Source organism: Schistocerca americana, chromosome 2 (genome assembly GCF_021461395.2).
Source record: "Schistocerca americana isolate TAMUIC-IGC-003095 chromosome 2, iqSchAmer2.1, whole genome shotgun sequence".
Lineage (NCBI taxonomy): Eukaryota > Metazoa > Arthropoda > Insecta > Orthoptera > Acrididae > Schistocerca > Schistocerca americana.
This window is the reverse complement of record NC_060120.1, coordinates 687943944-687964442: the sequence shown is the minus strand read 5'-3', so window position 1 is coordinate 687964442 and position 20499 is coordinate 687943944. Positions and strand designations below refer to the sequence as shown.

General features: G+C 39.0%; 1 protein-coding gene across 3 annotated transcripts in view; it reads right to left on the bottom strand.

Annotated features, from left to right (window-relative positions):
- Window positions 1-16859: 16859 nt before the first annotated feature.
- Window positions 16860-20499, bottom strand: part of LOC124592760 (major facilitator superfamily domain-containing protein 1-like) — a 123303-nt gene continuing 119663 nt past the window's right edge. For all 3 annotated transcript variants that reach the window (XM_047131868.1, XM_047131869.1, XM_047131867.1), the window contains exon 12: window positions 16860-17725. In XM_047131868.1, the coding sequence (XP_046987824.1) occupies window positions 17669-17725 (57 nt within the window). In that variant the 3' untranslated portion in view covers window positions 16860-17668. The remainder of the gene's footprint in view (window positions 17726-20499) is intronic.

Sequence of the window (20499 nt, the reverse complement as noted above, 5' to 3'; positions counted from 1 at the left end):
GGCCAAGGCACATGGAAGGAGCCCACCATTGTCTGAGGATTAACTATAGCTTTGAAATCTGCACAGAGCTGTAATCTCCTAAATGGCTTTTCTAGAACAACCATGGGGGACACCTGCTGGTTCATGGAAACAGGTTGAATTACGTACTGTTTTGCCATCTATGTAGTTCATGCACAACTTCATTGCAAATGGTGTGTGGGTTAGGCCTAGCATGATAAACGGGTCTGAGCGTTATCCCTAAGTGTGAGCCTCAAAATCCTGAGCTTTCCAAAGTCCTCCTTGAAGTAACTGACTGTACTTATTACACAATTCATTGACACTGTCTTCAGGCACCATAGCTTTTACTTGCAAGACATTATCCTGAATAGCAAGTTGATCTCGCTACTCAAGATAATGTCTTTCAAGTGAATACTACAGTGCCTCAAGACAGTGTCAATGAATTACGTAATGAGTACCTATAGATCAAAAGAATCAAGACCAAAAAAGTTTGGGCTGTCCTGGGAACACAGTACAGGAGAAGACACAGATTTGGTTACACTGTAGAACATTTCTGGCAGCCTGCAAACACCCAATACAGGGATATGGTATGCATTTTACATGACAGCACAGCATGAGGCCGCCACAGCCATAGGCTCCATAAAAACTCATAAGTATTTCTGTACAATAATATAACAGAAGCACCTGTATCTAGCAGCATTTTAACTGTATGCTGAACCACTTATTAATGCACATATAGTTTGCTCAACTATTGATGAATTATTATTGAACACTTCTGTTTATGTGAAGTTTGAGACACCAATGGCATCCCATGAACAGGCTCAGTAGATACAGTATTAACTTCCAATGAGGGAAGCTGCAATAGCGTTGGCTGGAATATTATTCATTAATAAACAACTTGTTTACAATTGTGTCACCATTCTTTATTGTTGTTGTAAACACATGGGTTGAATGTGGCCCCACTTGCCACATGAAGAGCATTTAGCCTCTCTCCTCACTACACAGACACAGTTTATGGTGATGCACACTGAAGCATTGTGGGCAACACTTCCTAGCATTTGACTGGAAAGAGGTGAGTGTGCAGCATGACTTTCTACTTTTTAAACCAGGCTTTGCCAAGCACGTGGCCTTTGAATGTTAAGTGGACTGATTGTCTTGTGCGCTGTTAACTACTGAAATGGCCAGAGCCTGCAGGTCAGTTTCTGCTGCATCTAAAATGTCTTGTGAATCTATAATGGTGAGTATAGTTTCCAGACAAGGATTAGGTAACTTCAAAATTGAAGTGTGAATGCCTGCATATCACACATATTTTGTGTAATAGCATCACAGAGAACAGTATCACTGTATGAAAATCCACAAGAACACTTCAGTTTACAATATCTGGTAAGACCCTGTAATTTGGCTACCCACTGTTTGTTTTTTTCAGCCAGGTTGCTTCCTTAACTGAAAGAAATTGTAATGGGCAGCTGTGGCATGCACCTAAGATTCAAAGCATGAATCTAGTCACTCCATTAATGACTCATAATCTATGTCCTCTGGATGAGAATCTGGGATTAATTTAATGCACAAACAAAATAATGTGGCACTTGTATTAACAATAAAATGAGCTTTATGCTGCATGCCTTATATGTTGTAGAAAAAGAAGAATGCCTTGAGTTGTACATGGTATTCTCCCCAGTCCTCCTGCTGGCCAACAAATTCTCAAAATCTGGGCGAAGAAGTAGCTTCTTGTGGGGCAGCTGCCATACTTAGTACCCGTGCCAGTTGAGTGACACTCTGCAGCAGGTCGGATCTACTGGCTCTGTAACTGAACAGCTTGTGTCAGAGAAAGTTCTGGGGATGGAACAGACATAATTACTCAAAAAGGGCATACAAACACAGTAAATCAAATGTCACCACTTGCTGGGGAAGAATATTGAACTATAGGTTCTGAATAAACTCATTGCCATTGTAGTGTCGCTTATAGAGGGTATGGACTTTCAGCCTTAAAACAATAAAGATTGGTGACACAACTGTAAACAAACTATTTATTAATGAAGACACTTGGAGGGTGTCCAACAATTCTCAAAAAATAATTTTCCCTGAGTTTTCCAGGCCACTTTTTGATTTTTTCCACAGTCACACTGGCTTGGACCCTAAATAATTTTGATAGTTTTGAGACAAAATTTACAAATTTTTGTTGTCCCTGTATAGGAACATAACTGGGGCTTACACTCTGGGTTAAAAGAAAAAAAAACACCTAATGAACAAGGTTTATTTTAACCAAGAAATAAACATATTAGGTCCTGACAACAGAATTAAGTGCAAATCATAATCAGAAAATATATATATATATATATATATATATATATATATATATATATATAAAATAAAATAAAATAAAATAAAATCCAGGAAAGCTACAAAGTTAAGTCACATTAATGTGACCATCAACTGTGTTCATCACCAACATGGAATAACCACTCACAGACAGCAGGTGGCAGCACTAGTAGTGGAGTGTGTATAAAGCGTATTGGCGAATGCAAAAAATAGTTCAGTTGTCTTCTTCATGTGGAATCGGTGATTTATCTGATATCCAAAAGGGCACGGTTATTGCTTTCAGGCCAAGGGTAGAGGCTTTTCTGATATAGCTAAGTTTTTAAACACTTCATGTGCAAATATGGTTAAAGTATACTGAGCATGACAAAGGAGCATTATCCATAACTGGCATCGAGGCAACTGTGGTGCACCATGTGTCATAGATGATGGGGCTGAATGATGGTTGTGGAAATGTGTACAGGTGAATAGACATGCAACTGACTGCCTAAATGAACCAAGGGGCTACCAACAGTGTCTCCATAATGACTATTCAGCAAATGTTGCTGTGTATGGGCCTCTGCAACAGGCACCCGGTTCACACACACATGCTGACTGCTGATCATTGACTACATTTCAGTAGTTAACAGTGCACACGATAATCAGTTCACTAAACAATCAAACACCACATGTCTTTAAAAAACAGAAAGTCATGCTGCACAACCTCCTCTTTCCAGTCAAATGCTAGGAAGTCAGTAGACTGGAATTTGCATGCCAATACAGCCATTGGACATCCACTGAGTGACAACAGGTGGCCTTTTCAGATGAATCTAGTTTTATGCTCCATGATACGGCTGTTGGTGTGTACAATGTGAAATGTCTGAAAGAAAGCATCCAGGCCGAAGAAGTGAGTGTTATGGTCTGAGGGAATGTTTTTGTGGCATTCCCTGGGTGATCCTGTTATTTTGGAAGACACAATGGATCAACACAAGTACGCATATATTCTTGGGGACCATATCCAGGCCTATGATAGGTGATCCATTAATGTGACTAGACAGTGGTGGTCCAATAATGTTACTGGACAAGGTAGAATGAGACTAGTAGCAAAGGAAGTGAAACATTATTAATAAACATTTTAATTAGGAACACTCAGCTGTTGGTAGCAAACAGACATAAAATCAAAGATCATTATCTACTTCAGTAGAAAATTACACTTTTTACATAGAGATTTAAAAATAAAATCCAAATACCATTTGAAAAAAAAAAATTATTATGGAAGAAACAGTAATAGACTAGTCTGCTAAGGACACATACATGGACATCAATTGATGTCATGGACAGGTAGTTTTTAGTGACAATACTACTTCTTCAATCTGAGAAACCTCTTTCTCAGCGCTTTCCAAGAGTTTTGATTTTATAGTTTGTAGTGCTCTTAGCTTTTCTCTACTTGCTTTCTTCTTCCTCTCATTTTCTTTTAGGACTTATCAGCTGTTCTTTTCTCTAAAAGGTATCAGATAGATTATATAATGGTAAGACAGAGATTTAGGAACCAGGCTTTAAATTGTAAGACATTTCCAGGGGCAAATGTGGACTCTGACCACAATCTATTGGTTATGACCTGTAGATTAAAACTGAAGAAACTGCAAAAAGGTGGGAATTTAAGGAGATGGGACCTGGATAAACTGAAAGAACCAGAGGTTGTACAGAGTTTCAGGGAGAGCATAAGGGAACAATTGACAGGAATGGGGGAAAGAAATACAGTAGAAGAAGAATGGGTAGCTTTGAGGGATGAAGTAGTGAAGGCAGCAGAGGATCAAGTAGGTAAAAAGACGAGGGCTAGTAAAAATCCTTGGGTAACAGAAGAAATATTGAATTTAATTGATGAAAGGAGAAAATATAAAAATGCAGTAAATGAAGCAGGCAAAAAGGAATACAAACGTCTCAAAAATGAGATCAACAGAAGTGCAAAATGGCTAAGCAGGGATGGCTAGAGGACAAATGTAAGGATGTAGAGGCTTATCTCACTAGGGGTAAGATAGATACTGCCTACAGGAAAATTAAAGAGACCTTTGGAGATAAGAGAACCACTTGTATGAATATCAAGAGCTCAGATGGAAACCCAATTCTAAGCAAAGAAGGGAAAGCAGAAAGGTGGAAGGAGTATATAGAGGGTCTATACAAGGGTGATGTACTTGAGGACAATATTATGGAAATGGGAGAGGATGTAGATGAAGATGAAATGGGAGATACGATACTGCGTGAAGAGTTTGACAGAGCACTGAAAGACCTGAGTCAGAACAAGGCCCGCGGAGTAGACAACATTCCATTGGAACTACTGACGGCCTTGGGAGAGCCAGTCCTGTCAAAACTCTACCATCTGGTGAGCAAGATGTATGAAACAGGTGAAATACCCTCAGACTTCAAGAAGAATATAATAATTCCAATCCCAAAGAAAGCAGGTGTTGACAGATGTGAAAATTACCGAACAATCAGTTTAATAAGCCACAGATGCAAAATACTAACACGAATTCTTTACAGACGAATGGAAAAACTAGTAGAAGCCGACCTCGGGGAAGATCAGTTCGGATTCCGTAGAAACATTGGAACATGTGAGGCAATACTGACCTTACGACTTATCTTAGAAGAAAGAATAAGGAAAGGCAAACCTACGTTTATAGCATTTGTAGACTTAGAGAAAGCTTTTGACAATGTTGAGTGGAATACTCTCTTTCAAATTCTAAAGGTGGCAAGGGTAAAATACAGGGAGCGAAAGGCTATTTACAATTTGTACAGAAACCAGATGGCAGTTATGAGAGTCAAGGGTCATGAAAGGGAAGCAGTGGTTGGGAAGGGAGTAAGACAGGGTTGTAGCCTATCCCCAATGTTATTCAATCTGCATATTGAGCAAGTAGTAAAGGAAACAAAAGAAAAATAAGGAGTAGGTATTAAAATCCATGGAGAAGAAATAAAAACTTTGAGGTTCGCTGATGACATTGTAATTCTGTCAGAGACAGCAAAGGACTTGGAAGAGCAGTTGAATGGAATGGACAGTGTCTTGAAAGGAGGATATAAGATGAACATCAACAAAAGCAAAACGAGGATAATGGAATGTAGTCGAATTAAGTTGGGTGATGCTGAGGGAATTAGATTAGGAAATGAGACACTTAAAGTAGTAAAGGAGTTTTGCCATTTGGGGAGCAAAATAACTGATGATGGTCGAAGTAGAGAGGATATAAAATGTAGACTGGCAATGGCAAGGAAAACGTTTCTGAAGAAGAGAAATTTGTTAACATCGATTATAGGTTTAAGTGTCAGGAAGTCATTTCTGAAAGTAATTGTATGGAGTGTAGCCATGTATAGAAGTGAAACATGGACGATAAATAGTTTGGACAAGAAGAGAATAGAAGGTTTCGAAATGTGGTGCTACAGAAGAATGCTGAAGATTAGATGGGTAGATCACATAACTAATGAGGAAGTATTGAATAGGATTGGGGAGAAGAGAAGTTTGTGGCACAACTTGACCAGAAGAAGGGATCGGTTGGTAGGACATGTTCTGAGGCATCAAGGGATCACCAATTTAGTATTGTAGGGCAGTGTGGAGGGTAAAAATCGTAGAGGGAGACCAAGAGATGAATACACTAAGCAGATTCAGAAGGATGTAGGTTGCAGTAGGTACTGGAAGATGAAGAAGCTTGCACAGGATAGAGTAGCATGGAGAGCTGCATCAAACCAGTCTCAGGACTGAAGACCACAACAACAACAACAACTTTTCTCTGCTCTTGTTTCACTGTACCTACCATGTACATTTTGAGAACTGTGTATTAACTGCTTTGTGTTGGTTACAGATCAATACCTCCAGTGAACTTGACCGCATTGCTAACTGCATGAATAGCCATGAGAAAGCCTTTAGTCAAATTATTGATCAGAATGGAGTTGTCAGAGAAACCTCTTTCAAGGCTGGCATTGCCCATGGATGAGACTGCAAGCAATCTTGATAAATCTCTTCAAATTTTTATGATCACCCTTGACCCCAATGACCATCATACAGAACTGAGTGATGCAAACACTATCTCCATCAAATTCTTTAAGGATTTCCTCTACTGACATGATATACAGTAGACTTTGAAACTTGTGCGCAATGGTCTCAGCCTCATGATCACCAAAGCAATTTAAGGTAGTGAGATGTGTCAAGATTGGTGTCTCTTCTCATAGTTGACATTAATTACCATTTCTGGGACTGAACGTGGAATGACCTTCATAAAGAAATAAGCCAGGGCTGACTTATCCAGAAATTTGGATACCGTACTCTTCGTAAATGTAAGACACCCATTACAGAATGCCAAGATATGTTTCTCTCATATGTTACAATGACACAGAGATCTTTAGGTTCTCACCTGACGCACATTTTCTGAGGCTGCAGCTGATTTTGTAGTCACTCACATCTGTTTTGAAGCTAGTCTGCTTCTAAAAACTTCTAGTTGGACAAATTTTCTTATTAATTCCCTGACTATAGACTGGAGGGTATAATAGAGGAAGGAGGTTAAGGGAGCATATGACTGAAATTTAGTCAGAAACAACTCAACATGAGCAGCTACAGTCTGAAAAAAGGCGAGATGAACTATCAGCATCTTGCCCCTCAAAGACTTACCCACTATGTCGTACCTATGACTCTTAGGATTCCAGTAGCAACCTTAGTTTCGGTCTTATCTACTTCTGTTCCTACTTCCTTTATACATTTTTAAACAGCTGTTAATATTTTTTGAGCCCAGACTGACACCATTTTATTTTCCACCCACCAAACCAGGAGAACTTCTGTGGAAAAACAGAGGTGCTTGTAATATTTTTGAAATTAGCTTGGGAGGAGGGAACATTTTTAAATAGATTACATAAAGCTCTCAGAAGCTGAACTAGATTCCAACCAACATTAGTACAATTTGACTTAAAGTATGTACATAAGCCGCATGTCCCAAAGTTCAAACACATGGGATCCTTTGGATTACCCTTTACTTTGAGCTGGCTTTTCAATTCCCTTAGGAAGGCCTTTTTAACATTAGGACCATCCATGCCTTTTTAGATTTCCCTCAGATTGTATGCTCCTCCCTCAAATTCTTCAACTAAATCTTTTGCAGCACCTTTTCTCAAAAACACTGAAGTGAGATACCTGCTCAAAATCTAGCCCAACACACTATTCCAAACACATACAAACAGATCAAACTCAGTCACTACCATGTCACAGGCAGTGACAATCTCTTGTAATTGTTTAGTGAAAAATGGCTCCAGTCCAAACATATGGTACCATATGCACTTACTTTTGACTTTTGAAGCTGCATTCTGGAGGCAGTGTTACTGCCTGGGAATGCATCTGGTAAACTGCCAATGTCCCAAGAAGATTGGTGTCTCCACAACAGCCAACTGACATAAATACATCTCTGCCTTCATCATGGCATCCCTCTGCATGTAACCTAGCAGTACATGCTTGATGTGATTCCCTTGGGGTAACACCTGGTTGCTGGGACACACCGAAACTGAATGATGCACTCCCTGCCTGCACTGCAGCAAACTAAAAATACACAGAGGCTAATTAGAAAAACTACTTTTTCACTGAAACTGGTGATTTTATTTTCCACTGCACCCACCAAATCGAGAGCACCATCAGGACTGTCCTTTCCACTGTCAGAGCTGACGAACGGCTGAGTATGTCCAAACAAGCCAGGTGCACCACAGGGGCTACATCTGAAGAAGTTGCACTGGAGCCATAGCTATTTGCGACTGTTAGCTTGGGTATAGGCAATGTAACCTTCCTAGCAGCCTCAGGCCCAACATGCTTCTTTCTTTTGTCTGGACAAGGCCTGCACACCTATATTGCTATGTGAAAATTTGGTTTTAGAGAGCATGAGCCAAACACTGAGTTTTTCAGACAAGTGCTCTGCAGTCCACCAAAATTCTGGATCCTCAGTCCAGCAAGGGTTGAACGCACATTCCCAGTTCATCGAATAAGCCCTGAAGTAACATATGCATAGGACAGGATCGCACCTAAACAATATAGCGACATGTGCCTAAAGGTCATGAAGGCACGAAGCCACTAGAAAATTTTGCCACCTGTGCTTTTTTAAAATTTGTTATGAGCAGCTTCCACCCACCCCCTCACCTACATCTCTGTCTGAGGGATTCAAAGTAAGGTAATAAAACCTTCCTTGCATGCATGTTCCAATTACCCTACTATGAACCCACTCAGAGATGTAGGCAAGGGGGTGGATGGAAGTTGATCATACCAAATAAAAAAACACAGGTTGCGAAATTTTCTAGTGGCTTCCTGCCTTCATGACTCTTAGGCATGTCTCGCTATATTGTTTACGTGTGATCCTGTCCAATGCATATGTTACCTCAGGGCTTGTTCGATGAACTGGGAATGTGCATTCAACCCTTGCTGGACTGAGGAGTTTATGTTGACTAAGACCCACAGCAGCATCGGAAATGTTGGCCATTGAGGATGGAAATTTTGCAGAGTTGCCTCGCCCCGCACACCCCAGGCACCTACTTTCACAGTCAGCTCTCACTCTCCTGCCACCTTCATTGCACTGCAGGCTTTAACTTGATATTAGCTAAACCAACAACCACACACCAAAGCCCAATGACTGCTTGTTAATGTTCTCATTACACTATTTTATTCCTACCCCTAAAGATTTACAATTGATCTTATTTGCACATAATGCAATGCAATAATAGCTGTTAACATGCACAATGGAATGTTTTTGGTGTATATCCAAAACTATGTACTTTATGCCAACCTAGCAAACCCTAGTATCCCTGGTTCCAATGAAAGGGATTCAAATGAGCCACAAACTTCCCTAAAAGCACACGTCTATGTTATAACATCATTTTAGTAAACAAGGCAGTACATTTGAGCAAATGTAAATCTAAATCGCACAAAATAAATCACAGATCCTTGTGAATCACATTGTGTCACAAACACACAAAACCATGACACAACAACAAATCGGTGTAGCACAGCCAAGCTGCAGTGACAGGCATGCAAGCCATTCAATGTCAGCAACAACAAACTTCTGCACAGATTATCTAGACTTGGCAAAGCCAGGTGGGTTAGCTGGCCACTGCATTGGACTGAGCGAGAACAGTTGGGAGGTGCCATAACCCTGGAGGAGGGCGATCTCACAGCGCCAGCTTGAGGGTGCACAGTGAGCACAGTACACCATCAAGCCAAGCGGAAGGAAAGCAAATGCCTCTGCCCAAAATTAAATGAGACACAGTGCCTTTTCCAGGGTTTTTAGGCAAAATGCAAAGATTCCCCAAGTTTCTTAGGACAAAAGATTTCCCCAAGTTTTCCCTGTTTTCCAGGATGCTGGACGCCCCGACTTAACTTGTGTAGTAGATGTGGCCCATACGCAGTACATACAGCAGTGAGCGTAAATTCACTATTAACGTAAAACTCAGTGTCCATTTCACTGACTGTACAGTACAGTAATTAAGCAGAGATGTGCTGGTTACACAACACTGACAGTAATTTGTCCACTGACACTTGTTGACACATTCGAGTAGCTCCATGGTATGAGGCTAGCAGCTGAACACAGACTGAGCATAGAGCTCTGAGGCCATGTGTAAATAGCAACCAGCTGTGGTGGCACTACAGAATTTCCTCATAGGGGTGGCTCTCAGTCACATCATGGTTGACTGTACTGGCTAGATGTTACACTTCTAGTTGTGTCTGTGGTGGTGCCAACCTTGAGCCTCATGATGCGAGAGAGTAATTTTTTCAGCTGCTTAGTTGATACAAATTTTATTTTATAAATTCCTCAGTTGCTATTTCTACAAACCAGGTTTGTTCTAATATTAATTGCTTTCCTAACTGACATAAATGATCTTTCAAATTATGTGCATGCTGTCACTGCTACATGATCTGTATGAAATTCATTATACGCTGTGCTTGGGATCTACAGGTCTTTTGCTTTCTCAGTTGTTTTGAGGGAGGTATACCTTACTAAGACATTGAAATAGTCTGTCAGAATTTTAGCCACTCTGTGGCAGACTTTTAACCTTCCCAGCACCACGCCTACGGTGGTGGGCAACAATGCCTCAACAGCAGATTTAGTTTTACATGTTATTCGTGAGGTATTTTTTATTGTACCATCTAACGATGGGCGTCTGGCCTTCTCTCCAAGGCCTACACTCTCCCTCCGATTTCACTCTCTGTCATCATTTCTGTGCATTTTGTTTGCCTTGTTGTTCGTCTTTTCCCTATGTGTGTTCATCTCGCCATGTCTTTTCGCTGGACATTTTCGTGTGTCTCAGAGTGGCTGGCTCATCCTCTTTTATTCTTGCGGTCAGCCAGCCAAGACCATCTGCTCTATGATTTTAATACCTTCCTCTACTTTTCCTTGTGGTGTATGTTTTCCCCCTTTTTTATTGCTTTCTTTCATTTTCTCTTTTGGTGCAGTTCCCCATTTCTTTTACCTATACAAATTAAATTTGAGTGTTGTTTTACCTTGAGCCTTGTTTGCATGAGGAAAAAGGGACTGATGATCCTGTAGTTTCATCCCTTTACACCCCAAACCAACCAACCAAATGTACCACTATCATTTGTCTTTCTGCATGTAAGATACTCTCTTGCTTGGGCAATGAAATCTCCTAGTAGTAATGAAAATATTTTCTTTGTGAATTTTATTTCATCTTACATCGGTTTCCACAATTCTGTTGTGTTAATTTGTAGGGGCAGGTCAGTTGACTGAAATGTATAATTTCTCTGCACACTTCAGAAGTTAAAGTGACTCTCCCAGATGGGGAATGAAATTTGGCGATGGTGTTCAATATTTCTCTAATAATAGACTAAACAATTCCAAAGTGAGGTGTGGTTCTCATGGTGTTCTTTCCAGGTTTCCCTTTTAACATGTTGACTGCTGCAAGTGTAGTGATGGATGTTCTACTGTCCGGCAAGGTACATGACATTAGGTTGAAAGTTTACAACTGACCCTTGTGATAGTTTGATGCACTAACATAAGACATTCAAGGAAACATTTTATGTTTGACAGTGCACGTTTGGGGCTGGCTTTTTACTTTTCACACTGTCTAATGTTATAGAAGCTTTAAGAACTTGATAATGGGATAACATAGTCCCAAAATGTGTTGTGAATAAATCACACATTTCAAAATTGGTGCGTTACGTTCTCAGTACTTGTTTTCCATTTTTTTGTTTAACTGTTTCAATGTTAGGGTTTCAAGACACTCAGACTCATCTCTACATGGTATTTTGTTCCCTCCAGAACTCTTAATCCCTATAGTAATTTTTTTTTTAAACTCCCTCAAGTGTAATTATTTGGTGTTTCATAGCAAATGTGACTGTAGGTCCTAAACAATTTTTAAGCAGCAGTTCCAAATAATGACAGTCGACACGGACCAGTGTGCCGATACAGTGCAGCTGGATTTAAGTTCACTATTGAGAATTATTCATCTGGATTCTTCTTCATTAGAACAGACATCAACAACATCCAATCAATTTACTTGTAATAATATACACACAATAAAACTTAGTTTCATATAAACAGGACTTGAAAAAATATGCCCATAGAGACTCTACACCCAACTGAAGCTTCCCAGTGGAATTCTTTATTCTAATTGACAAAATTTTTAAACAGTCATAAGACTTGAAGTGAAATTTGGTTATTACCAAAATGCAATATAGGACACGATGTTTGTTGTAAAAATGATACCATAATACAGTAAATAATAACTGTTGTCTTCCACAGTTACAAGTATATTCATGAATTGCTGAATAGCATAACATTTAAAATTATAAAAACAGTAAAACTGATGCCACAGATACATGAACTACCTATGATTAATTACAGCTGGTTTTTAGTGTGGTCTACACAACATGTTTGTAACAACTGCTTTGCAGGAAGTCTTTTGCTGAAGAAGGAAGTATTCATTGTGGAGAAACACGTAGTAAGGAGCACATGTGGTGTCCAAATTCAACCTCTTATAGAGGGAGCTTTTGAAAGCTGGGTACTGTGACAAACTCTCACAACATTTATTCCCTAGTGAAGTTTGTCATCAACTAAACAGTTCAAAACCAACAGTACCTTTCACAAATAAAATGTTGCAAGGAAAGAAGGAAGAGTGAATAGGGTTTAAAAATGCAGGTGAAGTGTGTTAACCACACTGATACCTAACTTGGTAACATTCAAAGAACAGATGGTCTATATTAATTATGGCAGAAACGAGTGAAATATGCGTCCATAAAATGTCTTTTATCCATTCCCCAATCATCCAAAGGTCTCAAAGAATAATCAAAACAATTTTAAAAACATAATGTTTGCTTCATTTCTTTACTCTAGAGCAGAATTTCTTAGGATTGGGTACTACCAGGTACTTTTCTATGAACACACAGTGGTCCGTATACTGTACAGGTATCTGCCTCCAGATGGCTTAAATCAGAATTCCAGAAGGTTGTATTCTGAGCAAGAGCAATGATTTAGCCTCATCTTTTTTATTCCAGCTTTGGCATCTTTCCTGACTATTTCAATGCGCATTTCTCTTATCATCGATGACCAACTCATCGGTCAAGTTGTTTTAGATCACCGTCTTAATGGAATGCGGCATCTTGATCTCCTTAAAATTACTTGGAGGATATTCCTATGGCAACATGACAACGTATGTACTTTAAGCACGACAGAGCTCCTACACATTCTGTATAGCCAGTGAGACAGTACCTCACTGAAACATATCCTGGACATAGGATTGGTCACCTTGGAGTCACTTCTTGGCCACTGAGGTCACCCAAACTTATCCCATTAGATTACTGCTTGTGGAGTTGGTTTAATAGCTAAGTCTACATGCACAGAGTGCACACAAATGTGGAACTTCTTACTTGTTTTTTACATGTGCTTACTCAAGCAAAGGACCATACAAATGAGCCCAGATCAAGAACACAGCAGTTGTCTACAACAGCTGCAAAATATATTGCAGTTAATGGTGGACTTTTCAAACATCTTTTGTGAGGAAATGTACACAATTAACCAAAACATTAGATCACTACATTTCATTTACTGTAACCTGCATTTCTCCTGTTTCTAATAGTTCTCATTTTTGTCCTGTTTCCCGCGGTTTCATTAGTCTTGTCGAAAACTTAAGAACGGACATGTCCATATGACTGTTTTTGTTCAGAATCATTAACACTGCCACTACTCAAAGCATGTACCTTTCCTGCTGACTCACCCTGTATAACTATCAGAGCATCTTTATGATACGTAGCTGTCAATCATCTGGCCACTCCAAAGTGATTAAAGTGACATTTGCTGAAGCAGCAAAGCTATTAGCAACCTTGCATGTGTTTATTTTTAAGTGCACGAACTTAATTAAAATTGTGAGACCGGCTGAATGGTTTGTACATTCCCATAAAGAAATAGTCACAATGTGGTCTGTCATTCTTTCAAGTGTTTCTATAATCATGCTAACCAGAAAGAAAAGTGGTTTCAGGTATTCCGTGCAACACCAGAGGCAATGAGATGCCACAGTCATCATCACTGAAACTCAAAAGTCACTGAAAGCTGAAACCCATTACATATAATGCAAATAAACTAAATACTTTACAAAAACAAAGTGCCAATGACATTTAACCCGTATTTTGTTCCTGAAACCACCTCTTGCTTTTCGTAGCATATTCTTAAGAGTAATTTCACTCCTTTTGGCTGTTATACAAGCGTTCTTATAATAAGTGAAAAGCGATGGAATCTGATGTGATATGAACCTGCTCAGAGGCAAAAAAGATAATACCATATTGTGATCTCTTAGGTTTTCTTGGTGGAATTAATGGTGTGCTTTCGTGTCTTCAGCTGAGCTGCTGTTTCAACAATTGAGAATAATACCATCAAACCATATTATACCAACAAAAACAAATTTAGCTCATTCTAGGGTTTTAAATATTTACAAAATCATGAAAAAAATCATTTTCTTGCTTATACTAAACCTGCTTGACAGTACTTTCAATGAGAACATTTTAGGCCATGATTTGCTGTGACTATTATGGTTATCAATTGGAACTAAAAATTATAGTAACCCTTCACAACTAATTTGATTTCGGAGGGTTAAGCCTCCATCATCAGATGGATTTATGTCAATAATGGATGAATATATTGTATAACATGTGGCACTGTCTAGCAGCAGTCACAGGGTCCCTTCACCCGACATCAGTACATTACGTACAACATACCACCCCTCAACATGCATCAAGAATCCATCTTTGTATCCATTCATTGTCCAAAGCTTGACCCAGTGTCTCACTAAATTTGTACTCTTGGCCTCAGTTAAAATTGTTGCAGTTTATTCTAATTTCAGCTGCTTCCTTTATAAGTGAGTCCCAATATGACGCTACATGAGCTGTTTTTCAAATTGGATCCTGCGTCCATTCTCCCAGCAGTGTTCAACCATGGCCAATTTCGTAAGCTCCCTTAGATTGATGTGTCACATGCACTCAGCACAACACTCCCTAACAGTGTGAATTGTTGGGCCATTATAGATACTATTGTATTCCCTGGGAACACCACACACAATGGGCCCTCTAAAGACCTACTTCATCTTTTACAGAGTATAACACATCTTGTATTCAGGAGGCACACCAGAACACTGGTCTCAATCAACATCTCTGTAGCATGTCGTATTTTGCTGGTTGTCATTCCACTGTATGGAAGGAATGTAACTGGCTCGATCTCTTCTACCAGAGACATCTGAAAGTGTTCGCAATTTCTCCCTCACTGTAAGCATTTTTTCTCACATGTGACAGTCAGACTGTAGGCAGCTGTCATCAGATATCACTTTCGCTCTGTGTGCCAATGTTTGAAGGACTGCTTTCTTGAGTGTAGAGTGTGAAAACTGGCGTTCAAGTACCAATCAGTGTAGGATGCTTTCCTGTTCTCTGAATGATAAGAGCTCTTATGTTTTCTGCTCAACCGAAACGTCCAATAATGGTGGCTTGCCATCCATCTCCATTTCAACAGCAAATTTAATGTTGCGATGGACAAAGTTGTCATCAATGTACCTTACAAGGAAAGATGGGTGCAACATCACAGAATTTATAGTGGTTGTACCTCAAAATGCTGCAAGGTAATTGCTTGATGACCAGGGACACTTGAGAGCCTATCTCTGTGCCATCCATCATCTCAAAATATTCATCATTGAAGTGAAGTATAGAGTGCAAAAAGTACAACACAACAACCTGAAGACCTCAGTATGAGATATACATAAGGCACACAGGAGAGGACCTCAAGATACTGAGATTCTTCTCAGCATGTAGCTACAATACACAAAGCACTGCTGCTTTCTATGTGATTGGAGAAGCAGAGACAGGAAAAAAAAGTTTTTTGGAGAAAATGTCCTACTTGGAATGAACTGCTGCCTGGACATAAGAATGTGGTAAACACTCCTCTCATAGCACCTACAAATGTTTATCTATCTCCACTACATATTAAACGGAGTCTCTTATGAAAGACCTGGACAAAACTTCTAGACAATTCATGTACTTGTGAGAGAAGATTATTAGTATAAATGAAATAAAAATACAGGAAGGAATACTTGTAGAACTGCAAATCACAGAATTACAGGTCCAATTAATATTTCCTTAATTTGTTGAGTGCTATTGAAAGAATAGAATGGTTACCTTTCACAAATGTCTGCAAGAACTTTTTATGCAACCATATGGCAGAGAAGTGTCAGGTATTCTACAAGATACCATACCACCTTATGAGATATTAACATGTCACTCAAACTATATTTCTCGAATCATCATTCGGACTTCTTCCGAGATAAACTTGGTGCTATTAGTGACAAATATGAATTGTTCTCCAGGATATTTGTCAAATGGAAAGATGTTGTCAGAACAAATGGAGTGCAACAATGATGTTCGACTACTATTGATCCTTAAGAAGTGACATTCGTAAGGCAAAGTATTGCAGGAAATTGAGAAGGAAATAAGTTAAATGACACTTTCCTCGTATGTTACTCTTCTGTGTGAATCTTGAAGTCTTGTGAGAACATGCCTTCTGCTACAAATATGTAACTCACAGTTCCCTGTAAGCACTTACGAAAACCATTATTGTATCCAAACTGAAGCTGTCCAGAAATTCTTAAATAAGATTTGGATTCCGGGACAAATTATCTTCCAGAATCGGTATGAAATATTGTTCTTGTAACTGAAAGATGTTTTTCTCGACCATTGTTACTTTCCATTCAAGTCCCTAAGTAGGTCCTACTTATGCATAGTCTTCTACATGTTACAATTATTTAATTGACCATCATTCCTTCTTATTTAACCCTCTTGCCTGTCTTTGTTGTCGTCTGTCTTGTTCAAGCTGTCCTCTGTTTTCTACCTTATGTGCTAAGCCCATGTGGCCATCATTACTTCTACATGTTAAGCTCTTTCACTCCCAGGAGAAAGGAATTTTTAAGGATTCACACAAAAGTCTAATTTGGGTTATAGAGAGGTGGCAGGATGGAACAAAATGGAAATTAGTACTTGCTGGAGCATGAAATGTCAGTGGAAACAGTACAGTAACTTCACATATCTCTAATGCTTTTATTTCTGGCTCATGTTTTCTATATCAAGACTACACATAAAATATTATCCATAAAATTACAAACTTAACAGTTCACTTTAGAGGCATTTCTTCATGAGGTCACATTAACAGTTGAAACTGGAAAGAACACATTAAAATTTTAATGTGTACAAGTAGAAATTTAATTCAGTGATCCATTTGTAGTAGGCATAGAAAAACAGCAAGGCATAATTCCCAAACAACACACACCCTTTGTCATGGCAAAAAGGTTTAGATGATTTTGCTCTTCCAACACATTACACTTATGGGTTTCATTCTTCAACATATCCCACAGATCCTATGATACTGCCAATAAGCACTTGTCATAAGCAAAGCACAGTCAAGTTACACTATGTGTTTTATCTTAGTGTTCACTTCTGAAAGTCCAAAAAGTTATCAGTTTTATTTTTTTTATTAAAAATAATTACAAAATAATTTTACACACGTCATCAGAATTGACTGGGATGGTAGGGATTTTACCTAAAGTCTAGTTTAGAACGAGCAGTCGCTCCGAGTATCACAGCAATAAGATAACAAAAAGCTTACTTTATAACATATTCACAATAAAATAAATAAGGCTCTTGCATGATGTGAGATCTTTGCAGAATGATATGTATACACCAGAAATTCTGATTTTTCTTATGAAAACTATTTTATATACAATACAATATGAAAATTAATATCTCCACAATGTTCCATAAAATTTTTGTGGATTTCATTTCATTTTATGAAAATACAAAAATATTTTCTTGTATAACAAACATAGTACATCAATTCTATCTCAGCGCTCTGTATGCCAGTCCTTTGAGATTCACATTATAATGTGAAGGCAGCTGAAAAGAAAAAGAAAATTTTATTTCAATCAGAAACTGATTCACAAACAAGAAAGTATAACATATAAAATAATGTAAAATAATACGAAAAGCAAGGTCGAGGGTGGTCTCCCACCAAAAAGATAACCTTCAGTTGAAAGTACTAAGAAAAGCTACTTGGGAAAAATGGGATAACTAAGACATTTTTTACAATGTACATAAACTGTGAAAATACAATTCATATGGGGTGCAACAGCATCCTTTGTGTGGTTGTGGTCCAGGCTTTCCAAGTTTTCTCAGTAAATGACAAACTGCAAAGCTACCAACCCATTGCTCTACTTAGCACAATATATATATCTTTGGAAAGAATACTGTATAAAAGAATCAGCCACAAAATTTTCAGCCAAAACCTGCATGCTGCACAGGCAGCATTCCACCCAAACTGCAGTTGCACAAACCAGGTTTTCTCACTAACCAACTTTTATTGAAGCGGATTTCAAAGCAAACAAAAGACATCAACTGTATTTATAGATCTAATAGTAACAATGGCTTATGATACTGAGAGGAAGCAAAGGGTGACATTCAAACTTTTGCAGTTCATACAATGTCTGGAATTTGGAAACCACTGATGAAGTTTCCAATTTTAAATTGTCAATAACGTCCCCTAATCAAGCTTTATGAGTGGCTTCCTTAAGGATTAGTGCTAACCCATATTCTACTTTCCCTCTATATAGCAAAACAGAACTATGACAACATCACGGAAATCTGGATATGCTGACAATTGGGATCTTGCTGCAAGCCAGAAAGACCTGGGCATTACTGAGCCTGTCTTGACTGAAGACCTACAAATTGATGGCAAATACATCCATAACTGAAGGTTACAGCCAAGTGCTGCCTAAACAGAATTAACCAGTTTCCACCTTAACAGCAGCTCATCAACAAGGAAATAAAGATATATTTTGAAGGGAAACAGTGAAGCATAACAAAAGTCCACATTATCTAGGGGTCACCCTTGATAGGACACTCAGCTTTAAAGAGAAGTTGCTGAAAATTGCCACTAATATGGAGACAAGAAACAGAATCTTGCAGAAACTTTGTGGTATGGCAAGGAGTTCATCAGCTCAAACTCTAAGAACTTCTGCCCTAAAACTGGTGTATGCTGTGGGAGAATACTGGGCTGCAGTCTGGTACAACAGCCCATACACCAGACTTGTCAACACACAGCTCAACAAGACTATTACTGTGCATCAGGAGGATTCCATCTAACAGCTGTCCAAAATGCTGAGGGCAGTTGGTGGATCCGACAGTGGAAACATCCCACATCTCCTCTGCCGAAGAAATCCAAAGCTGTTCACACAAGTTCCAATGAGGCCATGACAACCTCCTTGTTCAACTGCAGAGTCCCTGTTTTTGTCCCGTTCCTCGTGTGTGAAACCACAATCAATGTGCAACACTATGAAGACACTTTGCAGGAACTGTGACATGCCATAAATTCAAAACATCCAGGAATGCTGCAGACAGAATCATCACATTGCATGATAATGCCAAATCCACACTGCATCAGTGATTTTCTTGAGAAACACTGTAACATCCTCCATTCAGTCTGGATCTTATACAGTGTGATTTTCACTTCTTTGGTGACCTGAAGAAAGGCTTGTGGACATCAGCTTCAGTCAGATGAGGAAGTGCAAGAGTGAGCATGATTGTTGATCTGTCAGCAGCTGACCGAAGTCTACAAAATAGGAATTGATCATCTCATAGCCCACAGGCATAAATTTCTTAATTTGCGTGGCGTTTACATTTGAATGGAACCATTCCATGGTCCCATTGTGGTGGGTGTTCAATTCTCATTTCACTGATGTTTATAATATTAGATCTACGTACCCAATGGAGCTGGCTCTTTTGGGCTGCTAATTTATTAGATGTGTATTTAATTCAGAGTATTTCCTACTTTACTGATTACTCTAATCCCTTTTTTGCCATGCTTTATGCAAAGCCTGAGAATTATTAACACACGGCGTATAAAAAAAAAAAAAAATCATCTGATCTGGCACATCTACATTTCTGAAACTAATAAATGTATATGATGAATTTTGTTTTTTGATGAACAGGAAACTAAAAAAATAATTTTTTTTTATATCTTTCAATGTTCCCCCCTTGAGATGCATAGCATATATCAATGCAATATTCAAATAGTTGCCACACTGCAGCAAGCTTGTCTTGATTTTCAGCTTCTACAGATGCTGTTATGCGATTCTCAGTTCAGTCATCATTGTTGGTAACACAGGCACAAAGACAGAGTCTTTTATAAACTCCCACAAGAAATAATCAAGCACAGTCAGGTCTAGTGACCTTGAAGGCCAGTAAAGCAAAGCTGAATCATTTCTTCTGATGTAACTGATCCATCATTCAGTAATAATTGGCTGTAACAATTCCTACACTTCCAGATGCCAGTGTGGCGGTGCCCCATCCTGTTGGTAAATGAAGTCATTCGAATCAGTCTCCAACTGTGGGAAAAGAAAGTTCTCAAGCATATCAAGATACATTCGACGTCTGTGTCAGACATTTGGGGACGGCCTGGTGATTTGCCTTTACACAAACAACCTGTTTCTTGGAACTATTCATGCCATCGTCTAAAGCTCTGTGCTGTAGGAGGATCCACACCACACCACACCACACCACACCCACTGACCAGTTGGTACTGACTGAAGTGGGCACACACTGCTGCTACCTGGCAGGAACCACGAGAGTTTGCTCTTTCCAACAGCACATTGTTCATGCAAATATCTCAAATA